The 18763-nt window shown below is 40.4% G+C and overlaps 1 protein-coding gene across 2 annotated transcripts in view; it reads right to left on the minus strand.

Annotated features, from left to right (window-relative positions):
* Nucleotides 1-18763, minus strand: part of GALNT18 (polypeptide N-acetylgalactosaminyltransferase 18) — a 369675-nt gene that overhangs the window by 25489 nt on the left and 325423 nt on the right. For both annotated transcript variants that reach the window (XM_037899815.2, XM_037899817.2), the window contains exon 10: nucleotides 5436-5600. In XM_037899815.2, coding sequence (XP_037755743.1) covers nucleotides 5436-5600 — 165 coding nt within the window. The remainder of the gene's footprint in view (nucleotides 1-5435; nucleotides 5601-18763) is intronic.

An 18763-nucleotide genomic window follows, 5' to 3' on the forward strand; every position in this document is an offset into this window, starting at 1 on the left:
TACCTACAGTCCCTGTGCAGTAGCCCTGATCACTGTGTAACATAAAAAAGTAAAGGCAGGAGCTTTCAAAATGTAGTAAAAGAAACAACAATGCTTTTCAGATTTTTTAAGATAGCTTCCAATGTGTTCGGAGAAGTGTACTCATTTTACCAGATTAAATGTGAGCAACTAGAACACAATGCATCAATTCATTTTGGCAATCCTTGATTACTCTCATTAGTTTTCTCATAGCTTACAGCATGCAAAACCCACTTTGCATCACATTATGTGTGCAGAAACTACAACTCTTTAATCACTCTGGGTACTAACAAAACAATCCTTTCTGAACAGCATGTCTTTAATTATTCTGTTTGCCTCTTAATTTATCATAAAGAGACAAAAAAAGTGGTTCCCACTTCTCTTCAGAGGAAGTTAGGTTGTGGGAATTAACACTGGACTCCTTGGAATATTTATAGCACAGTACTGTGCTTCCCCTACAGAATGGAAATATAGAAGGGAAAAGGCGGCACAAATTCCTAACAAGGTGGTTAAGAGATTTTTGAAGTTTATGTTTTGTTTTGGATCGTTGAGGATGTGGAGAGGAGGATTAATTAAAACTATTAATTCAGTTAATTCACTTTTTACCCTAACAGCAAACATATGGGCCCAGAAAATCAATTCTAACATATATAAATCAATCATGCCAAATTCATCAGTTTTTTGGAGCAGAGGCGATGGATTCTTTGGCACCAAAGGGTCAGGTCATCTGGATCAAGGACCATGCAGTTGGATGTTAATCAGTAACATGACTGTTTTTTTAACTAGAGTTTGAATAAATCTGTTACTACAACCCATTAAAAGAATGTCCCAAAACTAAGCAAGCAGAACACTACAATGGAGAGCCTCTTGAAGCTTGGTAGAATGAGGATAATCAATTGGACAATGTAATACCAGGTACAAAATATATAGGAATGACAGAGTAAGTCATGCTGGTGGGAGAGTGGCAATATATGTTAAAAAAAGCAAAGAGTCAAATAAGGTGAAAATCTTAAAAGAATCAAACTGTACAATAGAATCTCCAAGGATAGAAGTTTCATGCTTGCATAATAAGAGGAAAGCAGTAGGAATATACTACAGACTTCTGCCCAGGATGGTGACAGTGACTGTGAAATGCTAAGAGAGGTTAGAGAGGCTACAAAAATAAAAAAATGCAATAATAATGGGTGACTTCAACTATCCTCATATTGACTGGGTAAATGTCATCTTATGGCATGATGCAGAGAAAAAATGTCTAGATACCATAAATAACCATTTCTTGGAGCAGCTAGTCCTGGATCCCACAAGGGGAAAGGCACTTGATTTAGTCCTAAGTGGAGCACAGGTTCTGGTCCAATAGGTAACCACAGCTGAACTATTCAGTAATAGGGCCATCATATAATTAAATTTAGCATCCTTATAAGGGGGAAAATACCAAAAACCAAACCAAAAAAACACCACAGTTACATTTAACTGTAAAAAAAGGGGAACTACACAAGAATGATGATGCGAGGTAGATGGAAGTTAACAAGAGCAGTCACAAGGTTAAAATGCCTGCAAGCAGCATGGAGGCTACTTAAAAACACTATAATAGAGGCTAAGACTAAATGTATACCCCCAAAGAAGAAAAGACAGTTAGAAGACCAGAAGAATGCCGCTATGGCTAAACAGCAGAGTAATCACAGCATGATAGAACCATACGGTTAGAAGGGACGGCAAGGGTCATCTAGTCTAACCCCCTGCCAACATGCTGGGTTTGTTGTGTCTAGACCATCCAAGAAACATGGCTATCCAGCCTCCTTTTGAAAACCTCCAGTGAAGCAGCTTCCGCAACCTCCCTGGGCAGTCTGTTCCATTGTCCTACTGTTGTTAAAGTTAGGGATTTTTTCCTGAGCTTTAGTCTCAATCTGCTGTGCTGTAGTTTGAACTCACTGCCTCTTGTGCTGCCCTCTGTGGCAAGAAAGAACAACCATTCTCCATCCTTTTTATGGCAGCCTTTCAAGTATTTGAAGACCGCTCTCATGTCCCTCCTCAATCTCCTCTTTTCCAAACTAGACACACCCAGTTCCTTCAGCCTTTGCTCGTATGGCTTGCATTCCATCCCTTTGATCATCTTTGTTGCTCGCCTCTGGATCCTTTCCAGTTTCTCTACATCCTTTCTATATATTGGTGACCAAACCTGGACACAGTACTCCACCTGAGGCCTAACCAGCACCAAGGAGAGCAGTACTATCACCTCCCACAACTTGCATGCCATGCCTCGGTTAATGCAACCCCTAAAATGGCATTTGCTTTTTTTGCAACAGCATAATGGAAGCTTCAGAGGCAAAAAAGGCATTCTTTAAAATAGGGAAGTCAAATCCTACTGAGGAAAAATATGAAGCAGCATAAACTCTGGCAAGTAAAATGTAAAAGTATAATATGACAGGCCAACAAACAATTTGAGAAGCAACTTGATAAAGATGCAAAAACTAACAGTAAAACATTTTTTAAAGTACATCTCGAGCAGGAAGTCTGCCAAACAGGCAGAGAGTCCACCAGACAACAAAGGTGTTAAAAGAGCATCAAGGAAGATATGGCCATTGCAGAGAAGCTAGATGAATTATTTGCACCATATTCACTGCAGAGAATGTGAGGGAGATACCTGCATCACAGCTATTCATTTTGGGCAATAAATTTGAAGTACTGTCTCAAACTGATGTGTCAATAGAAGAGGTTTTAGAATAAATTGATAACAAAAGTAATAAGTCACCAGGACCAGATGGTATTCACCCAAGAGTTCTAAAGGAACTCAAATATGACATTTCAGAACTACTAACTGTAGTACAAAACCGATAACTAAAATCAACCTCTGAACGAGATGCCTGGAAGATAGTTAATATAACACTGATTTTTAAAAAGGGCTCCAGAGAAGATCCTGACAATTACAGGCCAGTGAGCCTAACTTCATTACAAAGCAAATTGTTAAAAACTATAGTAAAGAACAGAATAAGATAAATACAATTTTTTGAGGAAGAGTCAACATGGCTTTTGTAAAGGGAAGTCATGCCTCACCAATCTATTAGAATTCTCTGAGGGTGTCCAAAAACATGTGGATAAGGGTGATCCAGTTGATAAAGTATACTTGGATTTTCAGAAACCCTTTGACAAGGTACATCACCAAAGGCCCTAAGGAAACTGAGTAGCCATGGGATAAGAGGGAAGATCCTCTCATGGATCAGTAACTGGTTGAAAGACAGAAAAAGTGTAGGAATAAATGGTCAGTTTTCACAATGGAGAAAGGTAAACAGCGGAGTCCCCAAGGATCTGTACTGGGATCTGTGCTGTTCAAAATATTCATTAGTGAACTGGAAAAATTTGCAGATGAGGAGTTACAGAGAGATCTTATAGAACTGGGTGACTAGACAACAAGATGGCAGATGAAATTCAGCACTGGTAAATGTAAAATAATGCACACTGAAAAAAATAATCCCAACTATACATTAGGTTCTAAATTAGTTATTACCACCCAAGAAAGAGATCTTGGAGTCATCATGGATAGTTCTCTGAAAAATTTTGCTTAATGCACAACACTGATCAAAAAGGCTAACAGTATGTTAGGAACTATGAGGAAAGGGATAGAAAATAAGACAGAAAATATCATAATGCCATTATTTAAATCCATGGTATGCCCACACCGTGAATACTGTGTCCCATTCTGGTTGCCCCATCTCAGAAAAAGATATAGTGGAACTGGAAGCAGTTCAGAGAAGCTAATCAATGGCTTTCATATTAGGAAAGGTTAAAAATATTAGGACTGCTCAGCTGAGTAAAGAGACAACTCAGGGGGATAGAATAGAGGTCTGTAAAATCACAAATGGCATAGAAAAAGTGAACAGAGAAATCTTACCCTTTCACAGAATACAAAACCCAGGGGTTACCAGGAAGCAATTAATAGGCAGCAAGTTAAAAACAAACAAGAAGTACTTTTTCACACAACACACAGCTAACCTTTGGAACTCCTTGCCAGGGGATGTTGTGAAGGCCAAAAGTACAACTGGGTTCCAAAAAGAACCAGATAAGTTCATGGAGGATAGATCCTTCAATGGCTGTTAGCCAAGAGGGTCAGAGACACAATTCCATGCTTGGGGTGACTTTAAACCTCTTACTAGAAGCTGGGAGTAGAAGACAGGGGTGGATCATTCCATATTTTCCCTGTTCTGTACACTCCCCCATACACTTTGGTACTGGTCACTAGCGGGGACAGGATACTGGACAAGATGGACCATGGTCTGACCCAGTATGATAGCTCTTATGTTCTTATATTCATATTAAAATATTGTTAAATATTATGTTACAGGCCAAACTTAAATCCACAACAGTAAGGACATTGTAAGTGAAGGCTATGATACCAGTTTCCTGCCAGCCTAGACATTTGAGGACTGCCACTTGAGTACTATCCTTTAAAAACGATCATGGCTTCCTATTAATTATAATAAAAAATTCCTTAATATATGTTAGTGACCATAAAGTCCAAATGAGCACTGCACTAATTGTAGTCACTCCGGTTAATTGCAGGACATTTCTACGGCAGTTATTACTGAAGTTTCAATAGCTGGTTAAATGTAAGATGAAACTAATGAGCGGGCAGCAAAAGTGCTCTGCAAATCCACGTGAAGTGGACTAGAAGAGACCATGAGTCACAGCTGAGATTATGCACTTAGGGTGAAATTCCCCCTGATGCAGAAGGCCAGCTCACAGGTCTATGCACCACTTAAGTTATCCAAACAAGCCCTTGGTAGGACTTAAGTTATGCACAGGCCTTGAGCTGGCCTCCCTGCACAGGGGTAAATTTCACCCTAGGTTCTGAGGGCCAATACTGAGTCTTGTGGAAAGCCTCAGTAAGCTGTTTTTGCAGAGGGCAGTTCTCTGCAGAAGATCCTTGATGAGAAGGGAGCCCTAAAATCTCCACTGCACAATGACACACAGAGAGAGCTGCTGAAGAGCACTGCTTCACAGCCCACATTCTACAGCTCCTCGCGTGGTGGATTCTGGAAAGGGGAATCTCCAAATGTGATAGGCTGCTCAAGGAGGGAACCCCACCAATGTCTGGAATTTGATATTCTGCTATTACTTTTTTGACAGGTGAGGATTGCTACCAGTGTTTCACAGGAGTGGGTAGCACACCCATGCTTGAGAGAGCTGCACGGTGCAGTGAATTATGTTTAATAAACTTTGAAGAATATCACCCAAGAGCCTTATAACTCCCTGAGATATCGGATACCAGGATCAGATATAAGTATGGCTCTCTAGCATGCTGTACAGAAACCAAGCATGCACCCAATTCAGTTCTGCTGGAAAACAGAGAATTCATGTTTCAGGTACAGAAACAAAGCTGATCCCCATTGAACCTTCTGAAATGTGTTTTAAGGAAGAATTACCTGAGTAAATTGCCAGAAAAGCTTCATCCTTTTTGCTTTGGCATAATTGCATTCAATGAGCCTGGGCCTGCTGTTCACGTCCACCAGGCATCTGTTGTCATCATCATCAATAGTGGGACTCAGAACACCCACATGGATCTGCTGATTACTTGTGTAATAAACATTCTGCAAGAGAAAGCACAAAACAAGACTCATGGCCTGAAGACGGAGGAGCTATTTCTGTCAAAGCTAATAACGGCAAAAGTTAATATATTGACTAGAACTGAGCTATCATCTTGTCCCCTGTTGGCTTGTAAATCATTTTGTATGTAGGAAGTAGCGTAATACATGTAAAGGTAGTTTTAAACTATCTATAATTGTCAGGTACCTGGTGAATTGGGGGTTATGTGAGTATTATAAAGCATTTGCTGATGGCATTTTTTCTAGCTTCTCTGGTCGTTCAGATTTGGGCTCAGAAACAGCAAGTTGCTATAAAAGTGGTAAATTTTCCAGCAGGAAGTGGGGTCAGTTTGGGAACTGCCATCATTTTTTATTAGAATATCTAATCTGAGGATAATACCAAGATGCAGATTTGGGAGATGGGGGAGGGAGGGGAACAGGGGAGGAATAATACAATTGAGTTCAGAGGGATCTGGATCTTTTATATGACAAAGACAGTAAATAAAAAATGAAGCTTAGTGCAGATAAATGAAAATCAGTACATTTGGGGCAGCTCCCCAAAATGCAATGTACATGTTCAATGGATATCAGTTAACTCATTCAGCAGCCTGTGAAAGACTGAGTTATGCATAGTTCAGGACACCTGGACTCACTTTATTGAATATATACATACAGGGCTGAATCCTTTGCTCTGGATTCACAGCAGAGCATTGATCTCACAGACCCTAATGATTTTTCTGCTGTCCAAACAGTCAAGAGACTATTTATTATCTAGCCTATTTATTTTGCCCTTTTTGCCCACTAAAAATGAGAGTGGTGTGTTTGTTTTGTTTCCCCAGAGGAAGGAGGGGAAGTGAAAAATGGATGGCAAAGGTTCTATGGTGTTCCCTCTCAAAGGTATAAAGTTACATAAAATGTTGGCAAGGCAATATAAATCCACAATTTGGGATTGTCCTGTGAAAGCCCCAATTCAGAATTAATTTTAAGGAGACTGGACCTTTCCCTTGACAGCATTATGGAAAAGGATAAAATTGCTCTTATCTTTGGCTCTACTAATTCTTTACTATCCTTTATATAGTGGGGAAAGTGTTAAAACTGAGAAGTATAATGGCAAGAAAAAGTCCGTAGGGGAGAGGCTCTCTGAGTAGCCATGCCTGGGCAGAAGAGCTAAACTGACATTTGTGTTGTCTTACTGTTGTTAATTAGTAAAGCTAAATCCCAGAAAAGGCGGGAGCTGGACTTTATGTACTGTATGGTTGGAAAACGTGCCTGTTCCCACGGCTCGATGGTACTATATCCTGGTATCTATTTATTAATGATGTTATATATAATTGATAGCTTGTTTTGTATGTACAGTGTGTACTTTGTTGTAAAAATCAAATCAAATATTAATTACAAAAAGAACAGAGTACAAATTAAACAGAACAGCCATGAACCATACAGACGTAGGAAGGGATTTGGGGGCTTATTGTAGAAAGTTCTTTGAATACATTATACCAGTGTATAGAAGGCAGGCAGGATATTGGGATGAATCAACACAAAGATAAAATACAGACCTTGCGTCTTGTTTGTGTGCAAGGCATACTCTTTGCCCTCACCTAGCCTTTCTGAGTCAGATCCTCAGTTGTTGCAAATCAGCATAGTTCCATTGACGTCAATGAAGTTATGTTGATTTACATCAACCAAGGATTTGGCCCTCTGTTTAGTTTTGGTTCCTTTTTTTTCCCATATCAAGGATAATGGAGAGAAACCTTTGCTGACAGAACCAGTGTGATTCCAGGTGTTAAGAATCTTTGCTATAGAGAAAGATTGAAAAGGTCAGTCTCATTTTCACAGGAGAAGAGAAGAGTGAAATGATTTAGCAGATTAATTCAAATGTCTGAACAGGGTGACTGAAACTGAATGACAAACTATAAATACTGCTGAAGGGTTCACAAAAAAGAGACAGATCCATAAATTAGGAAATTAAGATTGGGCAAAATGAAGATTGCTATAATTAGAGCTGATGCATTAGAAGAGCAATAAAAATAAGCTTCCCAGACAGACCAGGAGTTTAAGAAGTAGCCAGGCACTTTTATGGAGAGGATTGAAGGATTCATTGATAAAGCAGGGAAGCAGGACTGAGATAATCTTTAAAAAGGATTGTTAGGCCCTATAGCATTTTATGGTCCAGCATTTCTTTATGGCCCTAATGCCTATTCTCCAAACTCATTACAGGCGGAAGGGAGGAAAGCTTCAGTCCTGGTTTGTGATTGCTACTGATAGGAAGCTATTTGTTAATATCATTATTCAGTATGTTGTCACCAATGTCAACAAGACAAAAGAGAAAAAATACGGATAAGCAATTTTTTTGAAAAGCTGCAATAAGTCACTTAAACACATAGGCCTAGATCCTTGGATATAGCTGAGGGCTGCACTGCACAGCTAAAGTGATGTGTGCACGCAAAGGGAACTTTAAACCGTTGTTTGTGCACCCTCATTCCAAAGCCCTCTTTATTGATCAGGTCTCCCAAGCGTTACTTAGAACAGCTTGAAGGCTCACAGCAATCACACCTTCTCACTACTTGTTGAAGAGGGACAAATTCACAGTGTAACTGCAAAGACCATTTGGGAGTTATACCAGTAATAAATTAGGCCTCGTATGTCTCTGGATAGGAGTAGAATGGTTGTAGAGTACTCAGTAATTGAACCTGGAACTGGCAAATCTCCACAGATACAGATTCCAAGGCCAGAGGGACCACTGTGATCACTAATTTGACCTCCTGTATAACACAGGCCATAGATTTCAGAGTAGCAGCCGTGCTAGTCTGTATTCGCAAAAAGAAAAGGAGTACTCGTGGCACCTTAGAGACTAACCAATTTATCTGAGCATAAGCTTTCGTGAGCTACAGCTCACTTCATCGGATGCCATAGAGCTTCCTCAAAATAATTCCCTTTGAGCTACAGCATATATTGATTTAAAAATTGTCAATGAGGAAGACTCTACCGCAACACTAGGTAAATTGATCCAATATTAATTAACCTCACTGTTAAAAATTTACACTTTATTTCCAGGCTGAATTGGCTAGTTCAGCTTCCAGCCATTCAATCTTCTTAAACCTTTCTCTGCTAGATCAAAGAGCCTGTTATCAAATATCTGTTCCCAGTATAGGTATTTATAGACTGTGATCAAGTTACCCCTTAAACTTCTCTTGGTTAAGCTAAATAGACAGACTCTTTTGAGTCTATCACTATAAGGCATGTGTTCCAATCTTTTAATTATTTTCATGGTTCTTTGTTGAACCTTCTCCAGTTTATCAGCATCCTTCTTGAACTGTGGACACAGAACTGGACACTGTATTCCAGCAGTGGTTGCACCAGTACGAAATACAGAGGTAAAAATAACCTCTGTACTTGATAGCATTAGCCTCACAGCATCACATAGGGAGCTCTTGTTCAGTTGATTACCTGCTGTGACCCCAAAATCCACTGTGACCCCCATCTTGTATGTATGCCCTACAGTCTTTGTTCCTAGACACATGGACAAGAAGTATATGTATGTATCTTTAATAAAGATGAGTTAACAGGATGTTGACACGCAGCCTCAGAGAGCTCCCCCCATATGCTGATATCATTCCACTTTTCAATCCGGTGTAGACCAGTTTAACAAATGGGCACATAAGAATGGTTAAACTTTGTGATCTGAGCTATAGCGGAACTTGGGTTGGAGACTTGGGTTGGACAAAAAACAAGAATCCCATTTTATAAAAAATGTTGAGGTTTCAAGGAAGAAAGAGACCATCACAGAATAACCATTAGGCGAGTAGTTAGCATACTCACCTGGGCTGTGGGAGACCAAGGTTCAGGTCCAAAATTAGGCAGAGAAGGAACCTGAGCCTGGATCTCCCACATCCCAGATGAGTACCCTAATCACTGAACTATTCTATCCTGGACCTGAGAAATCTTCTTGATGACATTTTAATGGAAACCAATTCATTTCTGCAAAAAGTTACTGTTTCCACAGCTTAGCAGCATTTTTTGACCAAAAAAAAAAAAATTGTCAGAAAGTTCCAGACCATCTATAACAGATGCACCTTTCAGCTTCTTAAAATCACTCAGGGTAAGACCCAAGATATGCAGACTGATATGCAGCAGAGATTCCAATCGTATTTGGCCTTTTCTGATGCTGATCTGCTAGTTGCCTACATGACAGTTTCTTTTTGTTTGAGTATTGAACACATCAAGCACCACCTGACAATCTGATTCCAGTGTAACTTCTCCAATGGTGAACCAACAACTGCTCACAGCCTGTATAGCATTTGTTATCATGGAAAGATACAGAAACTATGGGTTTATGTTGTCCTTGGGCAAGATGTTTTTCTTAATACCTATGTATGAAAAAAATACCTGCACCTATATACCACAGTGATGGGTACCCCAGAAAGATGACAGACATTCAGCTGGCTAGATTAAATAGATAGATAAGGTAAATACTGACACTGCTGACAAATTCCTTCCACTTATCTAACATTCTGGGATTTAAAACTGCTAATAGCTAAATCCTGGTTGCACTTCCATAAACATTCTCAGATAGGAAGAAGATAATGTTTAATTGCTATTATTACCCACTTTAAAGGGGTAATAAACATAAAAGCCATTCATTTAAGTCTGTCTGCCTGGTTTTTTGCTTATTCAAAAATATTGGTTATGAGAACTCTTTAAAAGAGATGGGGAACAAAACCTGATAATTTTAGATTAGGCTTTAAGAGAGGACTGAACTGAATTACCACAACTGTCTCAACTAATTTATATTTTGCTTTTTTGCTTGTTACATTTTTATTTTGTTATTGCTTTACTGCTTGCTTGAAATTAAACTGCAGACAAAACGAAATCTTACAGGTTAAAACAGTGTTCCTATTTTCTCACAAAATATGAAAAAACAAACGAATGTTCATAGCAATGCTTATTATACTGGATTGCTTCTCTTCTTCAAGTGGATGCTTTTCACAAGCATCAATAAGCATGACAGCTACAATGCATTCCACATCGGCACAAGACAGACTACTGAGCTGCTTTTTTGAAAGCACTGCAGATCATTCAGTAGAAACACAATTTAGTGGCACATATGTTTCTATGATATTACCACACTACATTTTCAGCTTGTAACCTAAAGGCAGACTGTAGAATTTTCAAAAGCATCTAAGTGATTTAGGAACCTAGGTCCCATTGTCAAAAGTGACACATTCAGTTAGCAAATTAAATGCCAATTGAAAATTGGACTTAGGCACTTTTAAAAATTTGACCCATAGTTAGGAATCATAGGAAATTAAATGTCCTGGCATTTCCTATGTCATGGCAAATGTCGCAGTAGGCAATGTTGTATAAGCACAATAAGGATAAGGGGCCAGATTCTCAGCTGGTATAAATTGGGATAGCGCCATTGAACTCACTGGAGTTACTGTACTCTGAATTACACCAACTGAGGATCTAGCCCAGAATGTCTTTACTCATCATATCAGAGCATTAGTGAAAAGCAATAATAGAATTCTCACATCACCACCACAGAAATGAACGATCACCAAAGTGCCACTGAATTTCCAAGGGCATGTGTCTTAGTCTGATGTTGGCACACAAGCAGATGACAAAAAACAACTCCATATTCCGTAACATTGTAACTGAATATGCTTAAGAGATTTTCATTGCTCTAACACACAGCACTGCTGTTTCTCTTAAAATACTAATCATATTGAATGAAATATGAGTACAGCTATGAGCTCTTCAAATTCCATTTGTACTACAGTGAGGGAGTGTCTTTTGTTCAGGAAATCAATGCAGTTCCATTACACACACCCTGCAGGTGGAATTGCGAGAATCCAGGACTACTGTCAGTTAAATCTACTTTGGAAAATCTTTACTATTTACACAGGAATAACCCAAGGAAGTGTGCGTGGGGAGGGGTGTCATGGTCTGAGGGCGAGCAGGCCTGAGACCCCTTTGCAGTACCTTTTGAGTGCATTCTCAAGCTACCTGCTTTGTTTCCTTCACCTAGGTGGAACCCCACGGTTCACCCATTCTCAGACTGGAACTTGGGGTTGCAAGCCTGCTGTTTGCAACTGTGTAAGCACAACAGGCCCAACTGTATTTGGCACCTGCAAGAAACTTCCCTCTGGGAGCCTGTGACCAGGGACTGACTAAAGTGACTCAACACAGCTTCTTCCAAACAAACATATTGTTTGTTCACCGAAAGGTACACAACAACCAGAGAACAGCCTGAGTCATACCTAATGCTCATCATTTCCCTCAAAGGTTGGGCAAACTTAGCTGCCTCAGAGGGTATGTCCACTCTGCAATGAAAAACCCACAGCTGGCCCGTTAGCTGACCTGGGCTCAGACTCAGGGGCTATTTGGTTGCAGTGTAGACATTTGGGCTCAGGCTGGGGCCTGGGCTCTAGGACCCTCAGACCAAGCATCAACAGTGCAATTAAACAGCCCCTTAGCCTGAGTACCCCTCCCCCCCGCCACCCATCCAGCCTGAGTCAGCTGGCTTGGGCCAGCCACAGGGTTTTAATTGCAGCGTAGACATATCCAGATTCATCCTGTGAGCCTGTGTCTCAGCCTGTCTGCTCTCTGTGAACACCCCTCCCGCTCTACAGCGAGAGGCTTTAACTGTCCACTATCCTTTTGATCTAAGCCTTGGCAAACCATCTGTGTAATTTCGCCTGGTGCTGGACATAGTATCTTCCCAATTAACTGCCATCAAGTTGTTTACCCAGAGGTGTCTTATTGCTGGCCATTGTTTCCTTTGCTTGTTCTTCCTAACAGCTCCTTTTCATTTAACTCCACCTAGTCAGACAGAACAGTATCAAACAGGTATACTGAAGTACATATAATTTTCATAAAACATAATACGGATCTCTCCCTGGTTCTTCACTAGGGAGAAAGCTAGTCACTGAATGTTTGGGAGCACTGGCCCTTTTTCTAAAAGAACCTGAAAATGAACAAAGGCTATGAATGGCTGGGAGGTGGAGAAGGGCATTGCTCAGGTTCCTCTAAAAACTCTTTACAATTCTTTTCCCTGTGGGTGATGACTATTAAACCATGAAGAAAACCTGGTGCACTAGCACTTTCCCACCCTGTATTCCAAATCTCAGGCAAGTTTGTTACTGGTGATTCATTCTTCTTTGATCACCCAAGTTTCACCTTCTTTCAAGATAGAATCTGATGCGGAGGCCATCATGAACATTCAGAATATCATATTACCATTAAAACACAGGGGCAGCCTACTCTATTATTAGTCAGTCTAACTTTTCAAATTCCTCTTGCACAAAGAAAATCCAGAATAAAAGGAGCGGGTTAAAGCTTTAGCACGTAAATGAGTTGGATCAGCTCACGTCCTTCCACACTTCCTTGGGATGCAAGGACTCTCTCCCCACTTAGCATAAGCCCTTGGAGCGAGAGTTCATAGCCAGAGTCCTTGGCTGTTCTATGTATTAAATAACAAATGCTTTTTTTGCTGACGTCTACCTATTCTCTATTCTGAGTATCCACTAGGGGCCAAGTTCTGTCTTCAGTTATATCCTTGCAAGCCCACTGAATTCCAATTCATCTGACTGTGGAGACAGCAATCTACCTATTAAAGAGTTCTTCTTGCGTCAAGTTGCTGGCGTCAAGTTAAATAGCAAGTATATGTACACAGCATGTGTGAGTGCAGAGAGCAGAAAGTGGACATAGCTAAGAGGAAGAGCAGCAGATCTTGGAAAGAATTCTGTGCCTTAGCAGGGTGGCTAATCAGGAGAAAATGAGAGTTATTTTACAAGAGATTAGAGTTGGGATAATTTGCTGCTGAGATCCACAGGAACCTAGCAGATTTCCACTCCTACCTTGTGTTTGGATTAATCTGACAAGGTTTAGTTTAATCTTTATTGGCAATAGCTGGGCAGCTGAGCTTAGCAAAGCATGTGCTTCTTATACACACCCACCTGAGAATGATGCAGAATTTCTATCCAGGAGAGAACTTCATCCTGAAAGGCCAAGTCAATCTTTATCCCACTAAAGTCAGTGGTGAAATTCCATTGATTTCAATGGGATCAAGATTTATCCCCATTTTAATAATAGACCTTGAAAAGCCATTTGAGCTGATAAAGACTTTGCTGGCTGAAGATGGTTGCCAATCTTTGTAAATAATTCATTGGAGCTGGTTTGTCATGCAGCAAAACGTTACAGTAAGATGTCCAATTTAACACAGGATGATTATCTGAAAGATGAATTACTGGCTCCCCACTGAAAGTTTAAAACAGAATACACCAATGTTTAGGCTGAAAGCTATTCCTAATGCTTATGGCAGCTTTCCCAGATGAAATCTCATTGGAGGCTGGTATATGGCTGTGCATTTTTAATGAATGACCATTATATTCACCAACAATGGTGCATGATTTCTATTCTGCTTGTTTTAAAACAACAGAAGAAAGTGAGACAATGGGCATGATTCACCATAGCTTTACTGCAGTTTTACACTGTTTTTGCTTTACTGAAATCAATGACATTACACTGGCATAAACCTGGAACAACACAGTTATGCAGGTTCATTTGAGAGCACTACTTCACTAGACTATCCTTGAACTGGGTTCTAGTAAGTCCAACCTTGATTAAGTTTTAATAAATTTACTGGCAGAAATTGGTAGCTGGAAATGGATTTTAAGTGGCTAACCAACTCCTGGCTGCTACTCTCCAAAAGGCCATCCAAGCCTGGCTGGAGCCCAGGTGATTTCAACGGGAGATCAACTGAGAGTTAAAGGGCTTGGGTAAAATCTGAGTAAATCCCTCAGGATTTCACCCAAATAGCTTGAATTTAAAGTTTAATATTATTTGAACTGTATTTTTTAAAATGTTAATTCTCCCTAAAACAATAAAAAGTTTGAAATGTAACAGGTTCCCATTTACAAACCACAAGCCAAGGTAGATGCCTAAATCCAAGCTGCAGAAAGGCGCCTACCCCTGTGAGAGGGGCAGGGCTCAGCACACACCCTCTTGTTGGCACCTCCCATTGGTTAGTTAGGCAGCACTGCAGCTAGCATGCTGGCTTTTGTGGACTGCATTCTAGGACACCTATCTCTCTCCTTTTACTGTATAGAGAGCCTAGGCCCCTAACTCGGGCTTTTTGAATCACAGTATTAATCCTGTGATTTTCTAGATGCCCAAGAGTTAGTTGCCACTCAGCTTTGCAATACTTAAGTCCCTTCATGGATCCCACCCTTAATCATATTTGAGTGAGTGAACATACCTGTCCTGTTGAGAAAATTATCTCCAAAGGGATGAAAGAATAGATCATTAGTATAAAAATCAAGTGAAGTTTTCATATGTATACTGATTCATAGATCATAAGGCTAGAAGGAACCGTTGTGATGATCTATTCTGTCCTCCTATATAACACAGGTAATAAGACTTCCTGAATTCTTCTGTTTGAACTAGCGTATATATTTTAGGGGGAAAAAAATCCAATCTTGATTTAAGAAGTTCCAGTGATAGAAAAGCCACCACAATCCTTGGTAAGTTCTTCCAAAGGTTAATTATCCTTACTGAGAAAAAAATTGAATCTTATTTCCAGTCTGAGTTTGTCTAGCCACTGGATCTTGTTATACCTTTGACTGCTAGAGTAAAGAGCCCTCTCTCATCAAATGTCTATTCCCCACGTAGGTACTTATACACTGTGACTATGTCACCCCTTAACTTTCTCTATGTGAAAATAAGCCCATTGAGCTCCTTGATAAGGCATATTTTCCAATCCTTTAATCCTTCTTGTGGTGCTTCTCTGAACCTTCTCCACCCAATGGTGTTTTCCTTGCTGAAACCTCATATCAACAAATCATTGTGCAAAAGCATCCATCAGGAAGTGCTATTTCTACAAGTCCGATCATTCATACAAAACAGGTGTCACGCTGTCTGGAATGGCTCATGACCGTGACTGCCTGCCTCAGGGCAAACTGTCAAAAACAGGGCAGACACCCCAGACTGGTGGTATGTTCTATAATTACATTTCACCAAACCCCTAACAAATGTGAACTCCTGGATCACTGTAACAGTCTTACCAAGGAGTCACAGACAGTCCCCTTAGACTCTTCAGTCTATCTTGCTACCCAGGCAAGCTGGACTGTGTGATAAACAGGACCCTATCAAATTCATGGTCCATTCATGGTCCAATTTCACAGCCATAGGATTTTAAAAATGGTCAGTTTCATGATTTCAGCTATTTAAATCTGAAATTTCAGAGAGTGTTGTAACTGTAGGGGCCCGGAACCAAAAAGGAGTTGTGGGGGGAGGTCACAAGGTTATTGAAGGGGCAGGGGTTGCGGTATTGCTACCCTTACTTCTGCGCTTCTGCTGGTGGTGGCATTGCTTTAAGAGCTGGGCAGCTGGAGAGCGGTGACTGCTATCTGGGAGCCCAGCTCTGGAGGCAGAACTACCGCCAGCAGCAGTGCAGAAGTAAGGATGGCATGGTGTGGTATTGCCACTCTTACTTCTGCGCTGCTTCCTGCAGAACTGGACCCTCAGTCAGCAGCCGCCACTCTCCAGCTGCTCAGCTCTGAAGGCAGCAGCACAGAACTCAGGGTGGCAGGGTATGGTATTGCCACCCTTACTTCTGCATTGCTGCTGGCGGGGCGCTGCTTTCAGAGCTGAGTGCCTGGCCAACAGACGCCGCTCTCCAGCCATCCAGCTCTGCAAGCAGCCCAGAAGTAAGGGTGGCAATACTGTGACACCCCCACCCCCCCCCCCACACACAAATAACCTTGCAATCCCCCTGCAATTCCATTTTGAGCAGGACCCCCAATTTGAGAAACTCTGGTCTCCCCTGTGAAATCCATATAGTATAGGGTAAAAAGCACACAAAAGACCAAATTTCACAGAGGGAAACCAGATTTCATGGTCCGTGACACATTTTTCATGGCCGTGAATTTGGTAGGATCCTAGTGATAAATGGTCACTTACACCAAAAATCACAACAGATTCAGGTTACACCCAGTCCCAAGAGCCCAGTCACTCACCAAGGTCAATTTGCATCCTATATTTCACACCAACAACAATGCTGGTAGCCAATTCTATAGTAAACTAACTGAAGGTTTATTGGCTAAGAAGGAGGAATAAGACCTATTGAGAGCTTAAAACGGGTAAAAAAAACATATGTACAGATGAGTCATTGTCTATAATTACAAATGGTAGCAGAGGTGAAGTAATCTGCCAGTTTCCCCAAAGTCTCTCAGGGTTAGCCAGAGTAACTTTGGGGATCTGTGTGTTCTCGTTTGGTTATTCTGACCTGTTAGAATCCAAACTGTCCAGAGATGAAGAATTTTTTCTTGTGTCCGTTCTTATAGCTTCTTCTCACCAAAAATAAGCTGACAGGGTCACTATCCATGTGAGCTCTTTCTTTGAGGATGGAGAGAGACGAATGCATTTAGAGTCGCTTATATCCAGTCATCACACTTGCTTTGAAATGCACAAGAATTAGCACTTCCCTGTTAAAGTTCTTCATTTGCATTACACAAGGTTTCTATCTTGTTTGAAGGGTTATTTAGTTACAGGGGTAAATACAATGTAAATGTTTGCTATTACGTTATAACGAGATACAGGTAAGTGGAAACAATGCATGCAGCATCCCATTAGTTTTCATGAATTTTAAACACCAAACACATTCTTATACATTTAACAATCACTTTGATCTATACTAATACATAAGTGAATTGGCCTGGCTTCCAGCTGTGAGTTTATCAGTTCTCAGCTGACTTGTAGGCCTTGAACTGGTACTTGGTCTGCTAGGATCACTCTTTTTAGGCACAATTAGTTCATTGTAATCAATGCAAAGCTGTGCTGTAACCTCACATACATTGAAATATCTTCCTGAGCTAGCCTTGCTCTCCTCCTTACTGGGCGAGTCTAATGGATGCTCTCCTTCTTTCCAGTTTATTCTGTTTATTTTCTTGAATACACAATGATCCTCATATTTTAAGCAAACTACTCCACATATGCATATGTAATGCTGCCCTGGTCACAAATGGTCCTAAAATTATCCCTCATGATTTACTCCTAGTGAGGCATAAGGCTGGGAATACAGATTAAAAATTATAGGAAGGTTCCAAGATTTCTCCCTTAACCAAAAAATCCACCTTTAGAGGGGTCAAAAATGATTTTTTCTGTGAAAATCCAGTGATAAAAGTTAAACACATTGAGGTCTATACTCACCCGGTGTAAACTGGCATAGCTACTACAGTGGTTTACTCATCAGTTGACAAAGCTAGTGGACTAAGGATGGCCAGAGAACATCCTAGATCTTCCTGAATTACAAATTCTGTAGGAAAATAGCTGGTAACCAATTTACCATGACTCCCTAGAGACGGTTGTTGGTTTTTTGGGGGATTTTATCTGAGCTATCCCACCAGAATGATCAATTATCAATTTTCTTTTGTGGTCTAATTAACCTTTCAGGCTGTGTCCCTGTAAATACAGGTCAAAACCTAGTAAAATATTCACAAAAAACAGTATTTCTAAGGAAAAATAAAAACAGGAAATGAATCCCAGAACGTTGCATCCACTGCTGCCTTATAGTTCCTTTAGCTCTGTTCTTGATTCCCCCTTCTTGATTCCTCCTGCCACTGCTTTTGCCTACTCTAATATTCTATCTTAGCTTTCAAGAAAGAAAAAAAGATCACTTAGGGCCAAATTGCTGCTCTCATTCAGACTGGCTGCATCTGTGTAACTTAAAATAAAGTCAGGCAATCACTGTCTTTGTCTACTTACTTGTGATGCCAATTTCTGTAGCCCTCACTCTGGGGAAATTAGGATCCATAGAATTAACGAATAACCAAAGACATGCGTAAATTAAAGTAACAAGTGTCTTTATCAAAAGACATTGTGATAGGTCTCTGCGTCAAGAAAATATACCATTTTGAACAGCAAATTAACTATTTAAATTGAAATTTATTTTCTGATTTAAATTTTTGGTAGATTTGAATAATTTTAGTGTTTATAATTATGAGGGACTGAAACACTGAGGAAAGTTGCAAGCAACTGTCATGCAAGCTTAACGTGGACAAGGCAGAGAATGGAGAGAGATGGGGATGGATTTTAAGCACCAGGCCTCAACAGTATTAAACTTAACATGGAAGGAGCAGGGGTTACAGGACTCCTACCATATAACCCAT

The sequence above is a fragment of the Chelonia mydas genome, chromosome 6 (genome assembly GCF_015237465.2).
Source record: "Chelonia mydas isolate rCheMyd1 chromosome 6, rCheMyd1.pri.v2, whole genome shotgun sequence".
NCBI classification, from domain to species: Eukaryota; Metazoa; Chordata; order Testudines; family Cheloniidae; genus Chelonia; species Chelonia mydas.